At 43.9% G+C, this 19,979-nt stretch overlaps 6 protein-coding genes across 7 annotated transcripts in view; 4 read left to right on the forward strand and 2 right to left on the reverse strand.

The window, feature by feature from the left end:
- LOC131260164 (NADH dehydrogenase [ubiquinone] 1 alpha subcomplex subunit 6) overlaps nt 1-19,979 on the forward strand; it is a 115,627-nt gene that overhangs the window by 62,507 nt on the left and 33,141 nt on the right. The gene's annotated exons all lie outside the window — the stretch shown is intronic.
- On the reverse strand, nt 79-1,718 carry LOC131260140 (saccharopine dehydrogenase-like oxidoreductase). The gene is made up of 3 exons (XM_058261813.1): nt 898-1,718; nt 469-822; nt 79-397 (listed from the first exon to the last, which is right to left on the reverse strand). The coding sequence occupies exons 1-3, from the start codon at nt 1,716-1,718 to the stop codon at nt 292-294; spliced, it is 1,281 nt and encodes a 426-aa protein (XP_058117796.1). The 3' UTR covers nt 79-291.
- On the forward strand, nt 4,547-6,984 carry LOC131260134 (kinesin-like protein KIF17). Its single transcript, XM_058261804.1, has 3 exons — nt 4,547-4,618; nt 4,712-4,861; nt 4,925-6,984. The coding sequence occupies exons 1-3, from the start codon at nt 4,547-4,549 to the stop codon at nt 6,908-6,910; spliced, it is 2,208 nt and encodes a 735-aa protein (XP_058117787.1). The 3' UTR covers nt 6,911-6,984.
- Nucleotides 6,921-7,953, reverse strand: LOC131260149 (NAD(P)H-hydrate epimerase). Of its 2 annotated transcripts, XM_058261822.1 has the most exons (3): nt 7,899-7,953; nt 7,648-7,838; nt 6,921-7,581 (listed from the first exon to the last, which is right to left on the reverse strand). In XM_058261822.1, the coding sequence occupies exons 1-3, from the start codon at nt 7,941-7,943 to the stop codon at nt 7,026-7,028; spliced, it is 792 nt and encodes a 263-aa protein (XP_058117805.1). In that variant the 5' UTR covers nt 7,944-7,953; the 3' UTR covers nt 6,921-7,025. The 2 variants fall into 2 exon arrangements, with proteins under 2 accessions (XP_058117805.1, XP_058117806.1); XM_058261823.1 differs by having other exon boundaries at nt 7,648-7,920.
- On the forward strand, nt 8,628-9,670 carry LOC131260168 (cytochrome c oxidase subunit NDUFA4). The gene is made up of 3 exons (XM_058261842.1): nt 8,628-8,792; nt 8,938-9,084; nt 9,235-9,670. The coding sequence occupies exons 1-3, from the start codon at nt 8,751-8,753 to the stop codon at nt 9,295-9,297; spliced, it is 252 nt and encodes an 83-aa protein (XP_058117825.1). The 5' UTR covers nt 8,628-8,750; the 3' UTR covers nt 9,298-9,670.
- The window catches only part of LOC131272739 (unconventional myosin heavy chain 6), a 37,919-nt gene continuing 29,638 nt past the window's right edge, over nt 11,699-19,979 (forward strand). Inside the window, exon 1 of the mRNA XM_058274580.1 lies at nt 11,699-11,723. Within this exon, the coding sequence (XP_058130563.1) occupies nt 11,699-11,723 (25 nt within the window). The remainder of the gene's footprint in view (nt 11,724-19,979) is intronic.

Consider the following 19,979-nt stretch of genomic DNA (forward strand, 5'->3'; position numbering starts at 1 on the left):
TTTTTGTTTTATCGCAACATTTATTCAAAGTCCTAAAACATTTCGAATCATTTTCTAATAAACAACTAACCATATGAATGGTTATGACCCATTAAGTCATGACGCCTAAGAGGCGATTTAAATATGGGCACACAATAAGTTTATTCCCATTTCTAATCGACAGTAAAAACCGTTTCAACTACACTTCCATCCAAAACCCATTTAAAATATACAACAATAAACTTTTTTTTGTAAAACACCATAAATACACCATTATTTATAACAAATGCCGTGAGGAAATCCACTCCGCTGCTACAGTTTTGACTGTGACAGAACCTCAAACTTGAAGCCATTTTTGCAGAGTTCATCAATCAGGCTCGTTTTTGCAAATGCTGCTCCGGGAGTTAAAAAGCCGCCACTGTTAAAAAGTAGAAAAAATACGTTAATATAAATAAAATTATTGGTCACTTAAAACACAGTCTTTCTTACCTTAGAGGCATTTTATCACTCTCCTTGAGAATGGTTTTTGCACTGAGCACAAGGGCTACACACGTGGCTCCATAGCCTGGATTTGTTCCAGCAACCTTTGTGCGAATCACCTTATTCGGAGGAGTCGTGTACTTGTCCTCAGGACTAGCGAGTTTCTCTTCCCACCCTCTACCTTCAAAATAAAGAGCAAACTCGGTGTTGTTCATTGCCTCATCGCTTGGACCTTCGTGGGACACCATTCCCAAAGAAAATAACCGGGGATGGTTAAGCAGCATGCGCCTGCCAAAGTTTGTCTTAACCATTAACCAAAACACAGCGCCTACGAAAGATACAGCTATCACTTCAGCAATTCCACTAAAATATGAATAGAAACGCATTAAGTAGGATTAGTTCACCAGTCCGAACGGCAACTATTTCTAGCAAATTTACCCAAATGAAATGTACGCCCTCATTTGCAACGGACGCTTGTTTTCCGTCTCAAAGAAAAATCGTTGTGTCCGAGCGACACATGACCGATCAGCTCCTTGGAACGGTAGCGACCACTTGTTGCCATTTGCAGAACGATGCAGCGTGGGTCTTTCCTTGAGCTTCGGTTTCACGTCGGGTAGTTTTTTCTCGAACAGTTTCCTACGGATTTGTCCCACCTCATCCATGTTCGCGATGGCATGTACCGCAGACGCCCAGGTGCCATAATGGATTGCACCGAGTTCTCGACGACCCTTCTGCTTGGAAACAATGTAGCTTTCCACCGAATTGACCACCCCATCAAACTGTTGCTCCAAAAACACCGTACCCATATCTGCCGGGATGCTATCGAAGCCGCACGCCGAGATCAGATATATGCCCTTCTCCTTCGCCGCGTCATGGTACTTCAGCTGCATTCCCTCGAGGAACTGCGGTTCTCCGCTAACGTCGACGTGGTGCGTGCGCTCGGCGAGACAAGCTTTCAGCACCGGCTCACCGTACAGCCGGTATGGACCACAACAGTTTACGATCACCCGGGCGTCACGTGCCATCTTGTTCAGCGAATCCTGATTATCGACATCCGCCAGCACAATCGGTACGTGGGATAAATCTGTGTTGGCCTTGTCACCAATCTCCTTAAGCACGTTTTGCAGCTTGTTCTGGCTTCTGCCTGCGATGCCCCATCGCATGTCGGCCAGCAGTTTGATGCTTTCCAATACGGCATACTTTCCAGTAAATCCGCTTGCTCCGAAGATAATCACATCAAGTTTGCGTGCCATATTCATAACTGTAAGTATAAGGAGGAAACGAAAGTAATAGAAGTGCCTGTGCTCCAACGCATTTAAAAAACAAAGAACAGTGCGCCCTCAATCCACTAGCACAAGCTACGAATCACTGTGTACGGCAACAAAAACCAAAACAATACTCATTGATATCATTCAACATTTTATGTAAACCATTCCAAGATAAACAGTGCAAAATAGGAGCTAAAGATTATCTCACAAATTTCAACAATCTTGTAAAGAATATAAAATATTTACTATCTCCTTTAAAGACAACTTGCCTTGAATACACCGCGAGTAGAGAAGAAATCACTATTTCACAACAGCGCTGCTGAAACGTTACTGACAGCAGGTTAAATTCAGGCAATATGTAATCTCTCCTCCCCCCAAAAGAGATAACCGTGTACTTCGGGTCCAAAAGTTGACCATAGGGTGATTCAGCAAACTTTTTAATTGCGGAAACAAAAATTTGTAGACGAAAGTTTTTTAAACCTTCACATCTGCAACCAAAATTGACTAAGTAAATATAGTCGACCATCCCAAGTAGCCTGTACATTTTTAATAGGATCGATTTGCAATTTTCAGTGAAATTACAGTGAAAAGAGTGTTTTCTAACATATTGTATACGAGCCATATTTTTTTTAAATTCATCAAATGTTCACCCTTTACATCTACGATCACCTACCCATATAGTACAACATTTCTCAAAGCAGCATGCATTTTCTGTATTTCAGTAGAAATATTCCATAAGTTTGTATACATTTGTATTCGAAAGTAAAAACCGTTCCGACTACACTCCTATACAACACCCACTGAAAATATTCTTCCTTACCTTCCCAACTGTTTTTGCACTGAGCACATGGGATACACACGTGGCTCAATAGCCTGGATTTGTTCGATTATCCATAGCTCAAAAAAACCATGTTCGATTTTTACGACAGAAAAAAAAAATGCCCAATACAACTTTCCTAGGAGATGTACCAAGGTACGTCGAACCCCAAAACCGGATAAACGAATATCAATGAGCCGGAAAATCAAAACAAACATTGGCTAATATACTAACACGTGTCAGCGACCCGGCGCAAACATGAAAAGCGAGCTGTTGAGATTCATAACGTACACAGTTTTTCAAAAAACAAATGTGTATGAGAAGCATGCGCACCATTTTACTTGAACAACTAGCCAGAGCCAAACCAGGCCGTGATAAATGTTCCTGGTGGACGTTTGTTTCAGTTGACCCAGCCACGTCCATCGGAATGGACTAACACGTGGTGACAATAGCGTTTTGAATACGGCTTCCATAGACCGCATCGTTTCCGCGAGTAAAAGTTCGTTTTGTCAATAACGTTCGAAAACGTGTGACCGTTTTTGCGAGCTTGTTCATCGGACTTGTGATAATTTGGTGGCTTTACAATTACCAACACCGTTTACACTGAAATTTAACGGAAAATACTGGTAAAGTGAATCGCCGAGATGTGTTGTTGCGTTGGTTACAAGGACGCCATAACAAACCCCAACGCTGTCCCCATCCGAACCCGTGTCCGTTGTGGATAACGGGAAATAATAACCGATGATCGTCGCACTTGATACATAATTTATTGTCCCATTATTTAGCCACATCCATAGAATCTCCCAAATGGGATCGATGTGGAATGTTCAAGATCATGCGTAAATTTGAAGCGACTAAGGAAATTCCGGCATCTTACGATGCGATGTGTCGCCATTCGCGAATGACCACACCGGAATGTTTGGATAATTTTCGTACCCACGCCGGTTCAAGGTCAATACCGTACGGCCAAGAGCAAATACTTAGTCATCGAAAAGTCCGTCCAGTCCGCAGCCGAATCGCGTGACCGACGGTTAGATGGATTGAGTTTTAATGATTGATTTTATTTTCCACTCTCGCTTCTGACCACCGGAGTACGCAGCAGTACGGGAAACTAATAGTTCCATTCGATCGGTGTGTTTGTTGCGGCAAGATAATTGAGGAATCAGGAATCGTGCAGGAACCAAACGTATACAGTTCGATTGAATCTAGAGACAGTTGTCGTTCAGGCAGGAGTCGTTCAACCTTGACCTATATTTATAATGGATTGCGGTCCAATACGTAAAGAGTCCTGTTTGACTTGGTGAACTGCATAGTTATCAAATATTTGATCACACATGCCACCGATGGCCTAGGCAATTATACTCCCTGTACGGCCAACAAACTGATGCGAATAGTTTTGACTCTAAATAACTTTTGCTCACGATATGGAGAGATAATTGATTCCGGACGAATGGTCTTTGCTTTAAATGTTATATTTAAGGACGGACACAGTATGAAACCATCCAATGAATTAAACCATATTCATTCCACATGGTATTTTAAGCAGCATTTGAATTTTCTGGCATTTTATGCTTTCAAAGTAAATTCTCTTACTGCAAGAAACCCGTTGAAATGAATGTTAAAAAGAATCATACAGATCAATCTGTGATTAAAATAAGTTAGTTCAGACACGCATGTGCTAATGACAAAATATTGTGAAACATTCAACATTATTTTTTATGTTAAGTATCAGTGGGCATATTTTTTCTATCTTTCTTTCTACATGTAGGTAGTAAAAACTGAAAGCATGTACTGAAATGGCGTGCAAAGCATCGCATCATCGGCCATAACGCATATCCACACTGCTACGGTTTTTAACACGAACAACCATTGCACTACAACCTTTCTGGTCAACCGGACCCACGAAAGCCTGGATGCATGTTCAATAATTCATTGGCCCCCTATAATTGTCCACATTCGGACAGCATAGCCCTACGACCACCGTATCATTCGACGTGTAACGATGGCTGAAAACGTTAAAGTTGTGGTCCGGTGCCGACCGATGAACAAAAGGGAACAACAATCAAATTGCAAGGTACCAGCTGTGAAGTGCCTGTGAAGATATCAATATTTGTCATAGTGTTTTGATTTATCATCCTTTTTTTGTTATTTTATGTCTTCTCCTTAGAGTGTGATACAAATCGACAACTCACTAGTGAGTTTGGACAATCCGAACGATTCGAGTGCGCCACAGAAATCGTTTCTGTTCGATAATGCTTACGGGTACGCAGCGACAACGGAAAACATTTACAGCGATATCTGCTATTCGTTGGTTGAGGTGAGCTGATGGCCATGGCTTTCTAAAGCAAGTCTTATGCACAAAACATTTTGTAAATTCCAGAGCGTTCTTGAAGGCTACAATGCGACCATTTTTGCGTATGGACAAACCGGCTGCGGAAAATCACATACGATGCAAGGCACCACGTACAATATGTCCGCTGCCGATCCAAACAACGCCAACAATATCGGCATCATACCTCGCTCGTTTGAGCACATCTTCGACGCGATATCGCTGGCCAGCGAGGTCCGCTACCTGGTGCTGGTAAGTTACCTGGAAATCTACAACGAAACCATTCGGGATCTTCTGCAACCGGCGCAAACACCAACCGGCACGGGAGCAACATCATCGAGCCTCCAAATCAAAGAAGTGCCCGGTGAAGGGGTGACTGTGCAAAACCTGTCCCTCCACGCCGTTCACGGGATGAAGGAATGTATAGAACTTCTGGAGCAGGGCGCAAAGAACCGCATGGTGGGGGCCACGCTTATGAACATCGAAAGCTCACGATCACACTCGATCTTCACCATAAGCTTGGAGCAGATGTCTACCAGTGTGACCGGTGATGGGGCGGCTATTAAGCGTGGCAAATTGAATCTAGTCGATTTGGCCGGTTCAGAGCGGCAGAGTAAAACTGGAGCGACCGGTGACAGGTTAAAGGAAGCTACGAAAATTAACCTCTCCTTGTCCGCACTGGGAAATGTGATATCTGCCCTAGTGGATGGAAAAACGAAACACATACCGTACCGGGACTCCAAACTGACCCGACTTCTACAGGATTCACTCGGGGGTAACACCAAAACACTGATGATTGCGTGCATATCGCCGGCTAACTACAATTACGACGAAACACTGTCCACCTTGCGGTACGCAAGTCGTGCGAAAAACATTGCCAATAAGCCGCGGGTGAACGAAGACCCTAAGGACACGATGCTGCGGGAATATCAGCAAGAAATTATACGTCTGAAAGAACTTTTAAAGGGCGGAAGTCAACCTATCGTCGAAAACGGATATGCCGAGATAGGCTTCGACGTGGAAAAGCAGGCTTTGAAAACACAATACGATCAAGAAGTTATGCACCTAAGGAGAGAGTATGAGCAACAGAAAATCGCAAAACAGGAGCTGGTAAAGGATATAGAAAAAATTAAAACCTTTTACGAACAGCAAATGCAACACCTTGCCTCACGGAAATTAGTCGAAAACAATCGAGAACCAACGGTAGGGTTGCCTAGTCGAGATAGGAAGGAAATTTACGATCGCATCAAACAGATCAAAGATGCTCTGATCGGAGGAGAACGAGCAAATGATATTCAACTAAAAGAAAAACGATACCGCAATAAACTAGCGTCCGAGAAGCGGATCAATGCGCTCGCTCAGGCAATCAGTAGGATCGAGCAGACTGAAGACAGAGATTTGCTGCAAGGACACTACACTGACATTCAGCAGGAGTTAAAGACACGCTACGATCAGATACGGACCCTGCGTAGGCGCACCAAGTTTCTCGACCAGGAAGTATCGGACATTCAGGGCGAATTTCAACGCGAGCGTGATGATTATCTTGCCACCATAAGACTGTTGGAAAAGAAAATCCTCTTCTACGAAAGTGTGTTTCAAAAGGCAATGCCTGTGTTGCGGAAAGATGGGCGCTACTGGAATCTAGAATGCCTGGAAAAGGAATCCGAATGGAGCGAGGATCTGCGCAAGTGGCGGTTGCCGGACGATACGCTTCTGAGGTTGCGTCTACCTCCGGCCGATACACCACCCCCCGAAACGGCATCGCCGGACAAACTATCCGGTCGAGAGAGTCAATCGTCCTTAACTGCACCGGGTCGGCTGGAGCGTAGTTCAACGATGATACTAGCCAAATTACCGGATTTTCAGCGCGATAACAAATCCACCGGACCGGAAGACAACCAGCGCAAAGAGTTTCTTAATAAAAGCACTAACTGTAATCCCTTTCCGAAAATTGAGGACGTTGCAATGAGCTACTTCAGACCCAGACGGGCCGCCGAGCTAGTTTACAAAAGTGGTTGGCGATCTTTGCAAAAATGATATTGATATTGTTTAATGGCTTCACCGATTTTAATGAATGTTATATAATATTTATTTTGAAATAAAGAGTTATCCTTCAATCTGTTCTATTTCATAAATTCCATGTAAATGATATTTAGTCAAGCTTTACAAAAAGATCACATCCTTTGTAGCTAGGTAAGTCCATGGCATATTTTTCTTCCAATCGCTTTGGGACGAAACGTCCTCCTAGGTAATGTTTCGCATTAGCCAAATGTTTGGCACACAATTTTGGGGCGGTCAAGGATATAAGACATGCAGGCCTAATGTCGCTGTCCGATAGAGGTCCCTGTTCCACGTGCCATCCGCTCGGTATATCGATACTAACGATGGGAAGGCCAGACTTTTGCAAAACTGCCATTATGGGCACGAAAGATTCACGGACTGGTGGTTGGAAGCTAAAGCCAAACAGCGCATCCACAATCAGACCGAACTCATTCTCCACCCAAGCTGCATCCGGGCAGTTGGAAGAAACGGTGATGCCCATTGACTCAGCCTGATGCTGGAGATTTTTAAATAACTCCTTTTCCGTCCTTTTTGGATAGTAAACGTAGGGCTCATACCGCATCAGTGCAAGATGTCTAGCTGCAACTAATCCATCGCCACCATTGTTGCCCGGGCCGCAGCAAATTAGTACTTTGTTTGATTTCAGGCTGTGGAAAGTTATGTATTAATTTGAGCAACACATTTCACTCGCAAACTTGACACGTATTTTTTACCTTGTGGAACTGTAGGCATCGGCAATGGCATGTGCACAGCTCAAACCCGCCAGCTCCATCAACTGATCAACACTGAACTTGTAATCGTTGAACAGTTCTTCGTCAACACTGATCGCTTCTTGTTGATTAAGATACTTCATGTTGATGAACTTCACAAAATTTGAACTGAACCTTCGACTGCAAAGAGAATACTGTCCAATTTCAACGCAAATTTAGTTCATAAACTTGCGGAAATTAACGTGAAAACTTACTATTTTTGGTCCCGAAATCCACTTGTTTGCACAAAGTCCAAACATACCGGTGCAATGTTTACAAAACATCGTTCTGACATTTACCCATGCGCTAGCTGAGTAAGCAATGGAATCAAGAATAGAAAAATACAGCAATAAAAGATGCAGAAAATTAACAATGAAATTAACCGTTGTGCTGATGGATTAAAATATGCTTCAAAATATACTTCAGTTTGTATTACATTTGTGCATTTGGGTATTTGTTAACGAGCCACAATAACTTTGAATGTAATGGATTCTAGGGTTTTTTTCTCTTTCAATTTAATAAGTTTCTTAGCACATTACCTTCGGAAAAGGGTGACATTATGGGTTCACTAGCTATAGCTAAATGTACATTTCGTTTTTATCATATCAGCTCATTGTGCAAAAAAGAGGATTGCGATATCAGACAACCCCACTTGCAAAATATCAGCCAAATGAATCGATTTGCAATCTAGCTTTTCCTAGGTCAGTTACCGTTATCTATCGTGCGAATATTTTCGCTAATCTGCTCTGATAAGTGCATGCCCCTGTAGAAATGAAAGAAGAGGCGTGTGCTACGCTATTTGCAGAATGGTATTATCAAGAAAAATCTTTAAATTTTAAATAAAGCAACAATTTTATTTTCTAAACTAAATTGGCACTGCTAACATTAATCCCAGTACAACCCTGAAATCATAGTTTGACACTTGGTGTCAAAACGCCATCTTCCTCCGCCTTCAGCTATCGAACGAAAAGATTCATTCACACAATTGTGTGGTTTCGGTGAAGAAAGAGTCTTTCTCGCGTAAACTTACTTTTTGAGAAGCAACAGAACTACAAAACCGCATCAAAATGCAGGGCTTGACTATGGCGAGCATTAAGAAAAACCCGGCGGTATGTATTGAATGCGCATTGTGCAGAAAATCCTGCTGTACTTCTCAAGTGTGGTTACGTCACAGTGTTGTTAAGTAAAACTGTCCGTGAAAAGTACATTTAATCGCATTTAAATCCGTTTGTTTTTCCTGATATCATGAAATAGCTGATCCCGCTGTACGTGTGTATCGCGCTGGGCTCGGCAGGAGCCGTATTCTACACCCTGCGTCTTGCCCTCCGTAGCCCCGAAGTTACCTGGAACCGCAAGTCCAACCCGGAGCCGTGGGAGGAGTTCAGGAACAAGCAGCATAAGGTGATTTTGGCGTGTTATATAAAGTGAACCATTCTAAAACAATGACGCAGGCTTTCTGTTCGTTGCTATATTTGTCAGAATGGCCACTTATAAATAGTCAGATATTCGAGAACGGTGGTAAACAAATCGTTGTTCGCATTCTCATTTCAGTTCTACTCCCCGGTCAGGGACTATTCCAACATCCAAAGCCCGGCCCCGAAGTACAGCGAGTAAATTAAACAACAGCATTACAAGCTCTAGAAGCCGCCGGCTAGAATGGGGACGTTTAACATCGATCCTTAGTAACAACATCTTGGCCACGACGATTCCCCTCTGTAGTCCAAACTTGTCACATGAGCAGCCGCTAAAAGGTTCAAAACCATATTCATTCGAAAAATTGAGCTCCCAACCGATAAAAGGCTTTTCAACTGGATTAAACCTGCAAAAAGGACATAGGTGCTTATTCTAGTTTGGTTGGCATTACAAGTTCTTATTTGTAAATATGATCTAAATGGTAACCGGAACAACCTAAGCGACAAAATAAAATCAGCTGTTTCAACAATAACAGTACGGACGTTGTGGAAACTAAGGGGGTTTTAAATTATTTCGTATACTATACACATTACCATTTCTTCAATCGCTCACATTAATTTAAATTCGAATCACTCAAATTTAAGTAACAGAATTATTGTGCTTCATCAGAAATGTCCATGCGTCACACAATAAAACAATACGATTCAAAAGGCAAATTTGTGCGATTATTTTTCCTTTGGTCGTCATGGTTTCACCCACCTCGCCGACATGAATTGTACTCCGGGTGTTGTCGAGGTACATCTCCTGGACAGGATACATTTTGTCCCATATCAGATATATGTTCGACATAGTCCCACTACTGGCTCTTTTATAAGCCAAAAAAGTTGTTGGTAAACGATTTCTTGGGTTCACCATTTAAAGTATCAATTGCTTAATGAGACTACGACAAACCGAAACATATTTTGAGTTCTAGGTGGGAACCGGTATTGGTGGATTGTTTAGTTCTCAATTAAATGAATTATGCAAAATAAATTGAAATGTACAATTGCATCCTTGCAGCACATATTAATATTCCACGAAGTGTACCTCCACAACCGATGACCTTCAATTACCGATCGGACCGGTTACTACCGAAAAACCCGGTTCAAATTTGCGAATGTGTTGGTATACAGCCTAACCGGTTGGTCCAGTTTTGCAAGTGGATTGGTAAGTTTACGTACAAAACGTGGTTCCATGGAACAGTGTTTCAATGTGTACGTTTTAAACGGCTATCGGTCACTTCTTTCAGAATGAAAAGGTTGTACCAACGGTTCCAGTATGTTCAATTCCTTTTCAACGCATTTCCGACGACAGTTTCTCGTTGTCAGTCGATCGCTTCGGACGTGCTTTTGTGTGCACACTCGCGGAAGATTGTTGTTTTTTTGCTTTCATTCCCTTCTTCCACCTTGGGGTAGCAGCTGGTAAGCCATTGTATACTAAGGATAGAAAAATAAACGATTTTAAGGAAACGAAAAAAAACAACAGTTCAAGGAGCTGGAGCAGACCAGTGTCAGAAAATCCCCAGAAACAAGTAATACAAACAAACGAAAAGCAGAACAAAACCGGACCTGTGCAAAAGACAACGGTGACATTCTGCCGCACTCGTCACGTTGTCTACCGTGCGATTTTAGTTTTGGGTATTTTCTGTACGGTGAAGAAGTTGCGATGGCCCGGGAAATCCCCAGCAAACGAACGGGTACTGTGCGATGACGTAAATTATCCAACGGAAGGAACAAGCGGCAGGAAGTTTGTCTGTTGATAACGAAATCGAAGAAAACACGCCTTTTCAGCAGAAAACAAGACAAGGTTGCTTCGGTTAACGACACAAGGTTGAGGGTGTGTGAACAAGGATAGTGAAGTGGTTCTAACCAGTGTTTTTTTTCTTCTTTCATGTGTTTTGCCTAAAAAAGGATAATTTTCCTCGCGGGTGTGAATGCAAAAAAATAGTGTGAAAAAAGATCCATAGTGCCGTTTTTCCAAAATTCTTTTCCTATAAAATCAAGCAATCCTAGTGATTCCATTTGGTGACATAAATAAATTGTGGTTGTTTTTGTGGTGTTTGAAACGAGGCACGATAAAATGGCACGTGAAGCCCGTGGGGTGACTGAATTTCATCGTTAGTTACCAATTTTCCAGCGAAAAGCGCAGGGCGTCGTCGTCCTCGTCGTCGTTGCCAATGGCGAAGGGTGCCACGAAATGTGTTTGTGTGCTGCTGTGTAGCGATACTCTGCTGCTGTGTGCGTAACCATGTCCTTATGCGCACGACGGGGCTGCAGTGTTGTGTGATTGCTGCTAGGATCGCCAGACATCTAGTAGCCGAGGAGCAAAACACCAGTGGAAAATAAACCACCACAGCTTTACGCCGCGAGAGGATACTACCGTACCGCTGCCTTCGATGGTGTGCTGATTGCCATCGTTCGAGGACGAAAGCAGCAACACTTTTCACCCCAACAACTACGGAAAGCACCCAGCAAGGGGAGAAAGAAATTATTCAGCCATAGTGTCCGGGGACGAGCGGTATTTTCATCCCCCAAAACAACAAGACTCCAGCAAATAACCAAATATGGCCGTGCCAGTGTTTCTCGAAGGTATGTTTTTCTGCTACGTTTGACTTGGCGCATCTTCTCGGGCTGCTCTTTTAATTTAATTAATGTGCAATCTTTATCAAACGGCCAATCTGGCGGGGGTCGTTCTATGCGATGGTATCGGCAACCGAAACATTTTTTTTTTCATTTTCATTTTATGGCAAACTCGAAAACAAAACTTACGCCCCGCCACTTGGCAATAAAAAGTGGAGCAGAGACAGGTAAAGTCAAATAAAAATACACACCCATCGCAGGACGTCCCGTGTGGTACACATACACACCTCGTTGAAGGCTTCGTCAATATCATCCCGCTCTTCACCCGTGGCTGGGAACCCCGTTTCCGGTCCTTACCACGCGAATCGGCAAACGCCCATTTGCTGTCCTTTGCTTTTCTCGCACCTTTCAACGGGCGTAAGCTCACGTGGTCGCCTTTTTCCAGGCCCCCCCAGCGTCCGTTTGGTCCTTCCACTTTGGCACTGTCCAACCCAATGGGGCCTGTGGTTTTGGGATCGTTTTTTTAACGCGCCTAAAACATTGGCAAAAAGCGGATTAAGCAAGAAAAAAACCCACAGCCTGAACGGTTCCGGTTTGTTAGACATCCGTTCTGAGGTGCTTTCGACCGAAACCGTGCGTATCATCATCGCGATTTGATAAGTTGACCTTGTATCGGGCCAGGATCCTGTTGGTGGTGAGTCTGTTGGCTTCGTTGAAAGTTGCGTTTGGGGAGCATTGTGGTGGAACAACGAAAAAACAAGAAGCGTCTTATATATGCAGCCATTGGCCTATAACTCGAGAATGGACCTAGAGAGGAAAGTTATCGAACGTGCCAAAACAAAATCGTTCTTTGCAATAGTTGATCATTTTGGAAAAAACAAGAAAGTCATGTCGAATAATAAATTCAGCGACGTACCATCATCATACCATTTTTCGTTTTGGTGAATGATTTCACGCTTCCTACGATAATATGTTTCCGTTCTGGCGCGTCAAAGACTTTCATTATCAGTTCAAGACATGCTAAAAATGATGACTAAATGCTGGCTGTGTTATTCGAGTCGGTTACGTTGTTTCAATTTAAGTGCTCCATAAACAAGTCCAAATAATGTTTCATTCATGGTTTATGGCACAATGTTTTGATTTTGCATTTTTTTTCGGATCCGAGAGTCGTGTAGAAAGTGGTTAAGAATCTGATCGTTTATTAAAATTTCTCAGAAAATATTGCAAACATAACGTAAAATTTGTTATTACCAAGCTTTGGTTTGACCCCTATGGAATAAGGTTTCGTGTTCGTAAATGCATTAAATATGGAATTAAACACCCCCCTTTCCCAAGGCCTAAAAAGACTGTAGGTCGTACGCAAAAAAAAGAAAAGGAAACGTTGGCGGATACCCTCAGAAATTGTTTATTAGTATTTCCTTTTTTTTACTTTCCATCAGTCATGTGGGGTCAGCCGGGAAGGGAAGGGCAAAAAAGACAACAAGTATAGCAGAAGCTCTGTGGTGTCCAGGGCCTCTGAGCATGGTGGTCTGTAAAATATGCATGATTTGACCCTCTCAAACCATTACGTTCTTAAAACATTGAAGCTCTTCCATCTCGTTGCCTTCGTGGCTGTGCGGACAGTTGATTTTCATCGACGGCTTACGAAAGCGTACAGGAATCAGCAATTTTCAACACTCAACTGCACGGAGCAGACATTCTCCGAGAGAACGGCTTGTACAAACAAACCTCGCAGCCGGAAGCAATAAATTCAATTCGCAAGTGCAACGAGATGCAACGTGTGAAGTCGGATCGGTTCGACCGAAGAATTGCTGCGCTTTCTTTGGCCCGCAAGGCAACGGGTAAACAACCATCAGAACTTCCAACACGGTTCATGTCTGTTGCAGTGTGGGAAAAGCAGCTGGTTTTTCCGCGCAGCGAATGAAAAGTCCTCCAACAGTACACCTCACCAACACACGCGCCACCGTCCGAGGCTCCAGGGTGTACGGGCAAGCCCTATGTGGGCTCACTGCGTTCCACACAACAACACCGACAAGCACAAGGGAAAGAAGCACGTGCGTAGAGCACGAGAAAAACGGACGCACGTGCGCACGCACGCGAGAGAGGAGGTCCTGCGTTTGCTCCGGGGGCGCTAGGATTTCGGTGCAGCTGTCAAACCGAAAGCCAGCACCAAGCAGAAGGTAGTGAAAGAAGCAAAGAACACAAATAAACGATCGGTCGGAGCATCTTTGGCATGGGCCATACACCTACACCAACAGCTTTGGTGTGAGCTGGGAGTTCCCAAAACCAAAATGATGCATCTCGTCCTCCACTTTTTTGCTTTGCTTCATTATCCTGTTTTTATTCTTTGAACCATCAGACAGACTGTAAACAATCGTCCTTTTCTCCATCGAAGGGAGATTAAAAGCGTGCCCATCCTTCGTCCCTTTTGTTCGGCTCACGTTTCGACCTGCATTATCCTCGGTTATTGGAACGAGCGACATTCGTGATGAATTGGCGGGTTTTGGATTATAGAAAATCGGGCTCGGTAGAAGGATTTCAAAATGTAAACCAGTGTACGATTGGGTAGATCATAAAGGATACATTGATTTATCGTACTGCACTGTATGAATAATAATAAAAACCATGTGTCCTTATCGAGTTTGGAGCAGGAGAGAATTTTGTCAATTGTGACTAAAGAAGAGAACATCAAATTCTATAGACGGTCGGTCGCCATATGGAATTCCATGTTCTCATTCGGCGCATAAAATGGTGCATGCGTGCATGCTTGTCTAATGTCAAAATGCATGCGTGTGGCCGAGTGTATGTGCTGGCGGAATTCACTTACCACCATGTAGTGGTAGGGCTGTTGACACCCCGAAGGACGAAAAATAAATAAAAATTAAATTTATCTGGTGTTAGTAAACTCATAACGTTTGTGTCAGGCTAGATAGGATTTACAGAAACCAAACATTTTCATAATGGATACATGATACTTTTCGATTTTTCATTTGTTATAATTTTCCAAAAATAAATTACAATTGGTTCACAGGAATTTTCTTTCTGGCATATCCACCATCGCAGCATTTCTTCGAAAGTAATTTTGAATACATATTGAGCATTTCAATTATTGGCGATTAATTGGCGCCCCATTCGGTGCCTTTTGTCTTCATAATCTTTTCTTAATCCATATCCCCATTGAGCTGTTATCAATGAGGAAATTTGATAGACATTCTGCTGTCGATGACCCGGTCTTCCGTGGATGAATAGCAACATATACCCGGAATCCTACCGCAATGTTGTTCAGCGATAAGAGCAGTACCATCGACGATCCTCCAATGAATGAAACGATGGTCGCTTTGAACTTATTTGTACTGCGAAATCAATACAGCCGTTGCCAGCCAACTTTGCCTCGAAAGCGGGTGATTTTGTCTCTAACACACGTTATTTTGAAATAGCTCATCAACTGTTGTCTCTAAAGCAACTGGTATTGAAATAGCTCATTGACAGTTGTATCTAACGCATCTCATTTTGTCTCTAACTCATCTGACTATGCCTCTAACGCAGGCAAGGATAAAAATAAGGAAAAACCAAAGTAATTGTGGTTATGATACATTGTAAGACTCCAAGAACAATAAACATTATTATTTTGGTATACTTTAAAGCTATTCTTATGTATTTTTAAATAATTTTGCGTTTAATTTTTATACGTGCCTGCTTACGTATCAACTAAGAAGCCTGCATTGCGGTGTTCAACTCGGCGGCATAAACGTACTTGCTTGGATTAATGTATGTCACTTGACAGTTAAGATAGTGCGTTTATGCCACCGGGTTGAACACCACAATGCATAGTTGATACGTATGCCGGCACGTATAAAAATTAAACGCAAAATTGTTCAAAAATACATAAGAATAGCTTTGAAGTATACCAAAATAATAATGTTTATTGTTCTTGGAGTCTTACAATGTATCATAACCACAATTACTTTGGTTTTTCCTTATTTTTCGGCTTGAGTGGGTTGCCCGCGTTAGAGACATAGTTAGATGAGTTAGAGACAAAATGAGATGCGTTAGAGGCAACTGTCAATGAGCTATTTCAATACCAGTTGCTTTAGAGACAACAGTTGATGAGCTATTTCAATCATCGGTGGGTTAGAGCTGAACATAGGTGGCAACGGCTGTAAACAAGGACACTCCTAAGGGGAAGGGTTATCTGGTCGCCTGAAGGGGCTTGTGACCCCCGCGGGGTGTATCGCGCCTGTAGCACGAAAGCAGCATGCATGCGCTTGTTGTAAGAAATGAGCCATTATTCTGACGATTATTACCAGCGCTGACTTATGGCAAGGGAAAACCGCTGGCAAAGCAATAAAAATAACTTCCAACAGATGTATATGAACCTTATTGTGGCAAGTCGTGAAGTTAATTGGCGAACGTATATCACCTCCTTCCTGCCTTTGTTTGTATCTTGTCATCGGCGAAGTATCCTTTATTGGCGCAGGACCACCCCATGTACGGTATGCGCTCGCGTGGTCACGCCAAGCGGTTTAAAGCTATGGAGTTATATCACATCCACGGATTGGTTGGCCACACGTGAGTGGCCGCGGCCCCTTGGAAGGGGGGTAGCGACAATTGTGTTCGGCGTGATTTATAGAACGGCCAGAGGGAACAGGTGAACTGTGCCAGACACACCGGCCCAAGCCGAGCTTCGGAAGTGCTCGCAGTGGTGGCCAACAGTGCCAGGACTCCCGTGGATTCTGGGCTTCGGTCGCCATGCCTAACATGGCACAACATTCCGCCATGGGACATAACAGCGCCCCAAAGCTCCCACCTCCCTCGTTATGTTAAGTTTGGTTCTTGCCTCTTGTTGCCACTTTCGGTGTTCCGAGCAAAACAAACCACCAGACACTGTCGGGAACCACTTGGTACGCCATTATGGTATGTGTGTTCTCAATAAGTGTACATTTTTATGCTTACCACGGCCGACTGGCGCATTGCAAGTGCACCAGGAGCTGCTACAATGTTGCATCGTGAGCATTGCGGCAGCCGGTCGCCGATTTTTAAGCGTTTTCCTTCGCCACAATGTATGCCTCCTCTAACTGCGGCGTGAGTAAATTGTCCCACTGGGAACGCCTTTCAACGCCTGTTCGGGTCGGGATCGCGGGTCGTGATCATAATGTGAATCTGCACAACGCGTGGACAAAGTTTGTCGCCTCAAAGAAATCGAAACGATCTGGACGCTTGGGAAATTGACTTCAACTCATACCAATTACTGGCCGTGGTGAACTTGGAACCCGCGTGATCGGGTGGCCGTTTTTATTGAGGGCTCATTAAAGTTGCCATAAATTTGCCTACCCTTGTGTTTCAAACGCCACGAAATATGGTTACGCGGAAACCCATTCGGCGGCCACTCACAAAACAACAATAGAAACCACTCACTCAAGAAGTGACAGTAATCCGCCACGCTAGAACCTGTTTCAGGTGCCAACGACATGAAAAAAAAACGCAGGCCCTACAGCTCGATAGAGCTATAAATTACAACGCTTCGCTCGTTATCATTAATGGGCTCCAATAATTGAAATATTACAATTTTTTCCACGCGCTCTTTTCTCTATCTTAATCTTGGACTCATTGATTGAAGTCCTGCTTTGCTCTGCCGTTGGTTTGCTCCGCAAGCCGATCGGTGGGCCTGGGCGTATGCTGTTGTGCCCCCCTACCCGTTCACCCGGAGGCCGGTTAAACACGATTTAACGACAAACCGTAGCTTTAATTACCCCGTCCCGTCCACCGGCAGCAGTAGCAACACGGTTGGTTATACAACACAAAAAAACAGCCGGAACCTGCTTGGTCAATCGGCACCTCCTCCATACGATCGCCTTCCCCTTTTTGGCCACTGCCAGGCGAACTAATTCGCGCGCACTCGAAATGTTGTGGACCGAACGGAAACCACCGGAGGATCGGGGGCACCCGTTCGGAGTGGGTGTGGTTGTGGGTGTTGGGAGATAAGAAATTGTCAGATTTCTCGAGGTTCTTTTTCCAACCAACAACCCCGCGTGTGGCAAACCCCACCCGCCAGTGTCCAATCTACCGATTTTTCTTCACTCCCTCTTTCTGCTTTCGATTGATCAGCACATGAATTTGAATGTTTCTTCGGCATCGAGAGCCCATGCAAAGGGAACACTCCAACAAAACCAGCCCATGTCCTGCGCGAGGTTCGTGCCCAGCGAACCCACCTACCTGGTCCGTTCCGTGGGGTTGTGTTTAATTACTTTCCGTAGGGTCCAGTCCAAATTTCACCCTCGCTACCGTTCACCGTCCGCTCGTTTGCCCGTTCTCGCTGGGAAATCATAGACCGAGTTTGGAGAATCGAAGTTGACGCTTGTCTGTCCCAGGCCAGGGCTGGGGTTGGTCGCGGCGCAGCCCGGTACGGCTTCTCCCGCCTTAACAGTGATTTATGAAGTATGCTTAAATTTGTCCCTAATTGGTTCACGGGCGAGACCGGGGCCACCGATCAGAGTTGGTGCTGGGCTCCTGCACGGTGGCAAAACATGCGGACCAAAGAACTTGTCCACGCGATTTTCAGCCGGGGTGTCGGAGTGGACAGATTGACTTTTTATTTCCAGCTCGACTCTCCGTTTATCCTGTTTGTATCGTTTAAAAGTGCTACTGGCTCGTGTAAGTTGGTGGACTTTCATCTAGACCAGGGGTCGGCAAAGCCCGGCTCGTACGAAAATTTTAGTGCTTCATACAAAAACCCATCTCAATATTTTGTCCAGGATGTCAGGTCTGTTTTCTTCCCAAAAATGAAGATTTAAATTGTTGGACGAGGTGTTGAAAATGTGTAAAAAAGTTTAAAGATAAAATTTCAAATATTTTTTCTATTGTCACTTTTTATGTAACTTTACTATTTGATACTCTATTCAATATGGTACTTGTTTGAAATCTTCGTTTAAGGTATCCATCCCACACTTTCGGTTTCCTTTTAAACGTCTGACCCTTTTAAGAAAATGTATGCCGACCTCAGATCTAAATAGAAAGAATGTTGGTGATGCCAAGAAAATTAAAATACCGCAATGTTGTGCAATATTTCAATTTTCGGTGTTTTACAATACCAAAATCTCCTGTTTATTCTCCTTCTCCCTCTTATACGTATATCCTTACTGTCTCCCTTAAACCATTAAATCTTCCTTAAGTAATCATGGAGCTCCACACAGCGGTAGGTCAAAATTCGATATTTATTTAGATCGACAAATGAATACCTCAACAGCAGCAGCCTTTTTTCCCGCCCTAATAAACCGTTTAACATAATTTTGCTTCATCTGGCGCATCGTTAAGCGATGAGAGCTCGCTTCCAACACCTTTTCCACGCCCCCTATGCTTCCCGCGCAGGGGGTTTCGCTTGCAAACGCCTAATCATATCAACCGCTGCCTACATTGTCTAACTATTGTTTCGTAGCGCTATTACTTCCAACTCATGTTTTCTCCCGGAAGGCACAGATATTTTGATATCAATTAGCACGACGATTCGGCTATTTTAGGCAAACCTATATGGGGGGAGCTTTTTGTTTTGTTTTTTTTTGTTTGGCTAATATGCACGACCGAATTCACTTAAGCTTTGGTTAATTAACACGCGTAGCGCAAAGAGAAGGAGAGAGATGTACGAAAAGGCGCAGCCCCGAATGCGGCGTGATGTAGAAATTACTTAATTTAAAAATTTCATCGCCTCATCGGCTGAAATTATTCCGCGCCCGATGTACCCGATCGAGGTAACGAGTGCCATCGTTATTTTCTCCGACCACCCCCCCTTACCCCGAAGCTACCCCAAGCCGGATTTAACGAACAAATCTGTGTCGAGGATGTTTGCCGAAGGTTACATTGCTTGATGTGGTTACTTGAGAGCGTTTCCAAACCGTAAGGTTCCGCAACCCGGAGCTTAATTTGCGTGTTTCGGCACGCGGTTTCTGTTGTCCTCTCGAGTTTGGGTTTGCCCCTCCACCCACCCATCGCTTACTGGCAGGTGTTTTTGCTTTACCCCTCAATGTTTTTGCCACATGTTCATACAGGAAAATGTCAATCCCAATGCGCTAGCATTCCGGTGCCCGGGAAAGGTAGGGAACCTTTGAATAAAATCCACTTACGTAAATTCCACCGAAACCTGATTCACCTGGAGTAAACATACCGTCCTACCGGCTGGGGGCGAGGTGTCATAAAGTAGGGTGACGCTGACTCATCGCAAACGCGAAATCGTGACGCTGCGTAAATATCACAACGAACGGATGGCCCGAGCCT

This window comes from Anopheles coustani, chromosome 3 (genome assembly GCF_943734705.1).
Source record: "Anopheles coustani chromosome 3, idAnoCousDA_361_x.2, whole genome shotgun sequence".
Lineage (NCBI taxonomy): Eukaryota > Metazoa > Arthropoda > Insecta > Diptera > Culicidae > Anopheles > Anopheles coustani.

Coding starts and splice junctions, on each gene's coding strand:
- LOC131260140 (XM_058261813.1), bottom strand. CDS start 1,718: ATGAATATGGCACGCAAACTTGATGTGATTATCTTCGGAGCAAGCGGA. Junction 823..897: donor AGGGCGTACATTTCATTTGG/GTAAATTTGCTA, acceptor TTCATATTTTAG/TGGAATTGCTGAAGTGATAG. Junction 398..468: donor AGTGATAAAATGCCTCTAAG/GTAAGAAAGACT, acceptor ACTTTTTAACAG/TGGCGGCTTTTTAACTCCCG.
- LOC131260134 (XM_058261804.1), top strand. CDS start 4,547: ATGGCTGAAAACGTTAAAGTTGTGGTCCGGTGCCGACCGATGAACAAA. Junction 4,619..4,711: donor AACAACAATCAAATTGCAAG/GTACCAGCTGTG, acceptor TCTTCTCCTTAG/AGTGTGATACAAATCGACAA. Junction 4,862..4,924: donor TCTGCTATTCGTTGGTTGAG/GTGAGCTGATGG, acceptor TGTAAATTCCAG/AGCGTTCTTGAAGGCTACAA.
- LOC131260149 (XM_058261822.1), bottom strand. CDS start 7,943: ATGTTTGGACTTTGTGCAAACAAGTGGATTTCGGGACCAAAAATA. Junction 7,839..7,898: donor GGATTTCGGGACCAAAAATA/GTAAGTTTTCAC, acceptor GAAATTGGACAG/TATTCTCTTTGCAGTCGAAG. Junction 7,582..7,647: donor GATGCCTACAGTTCCACAAG/GTAAAAAATACG, acceptor AACTTTCCACAG/CCTGAAATCAAACAAAGTAC.
- LOC131260168 (XM_058261842.1), top strand. CDS start 8,751: ATGCAGGGCTTGACTATGGCGAGCATTAAGAAAAACCCGGCG. Junction 8,793..8,937: donor GCATTAAGAAAAACCCGGCG/GTATGTATTGAA, acceptor ATCATGAAATAG/CTGATCCCGCTGTACGTGTG. Junction 9,085..9,234: donor TCAGGAACAAGCAGCATAAG/GTGATTTTGGCG, acceptor TTCTCATTTCAG/TTCTACTCCCCGGTCAGGGA.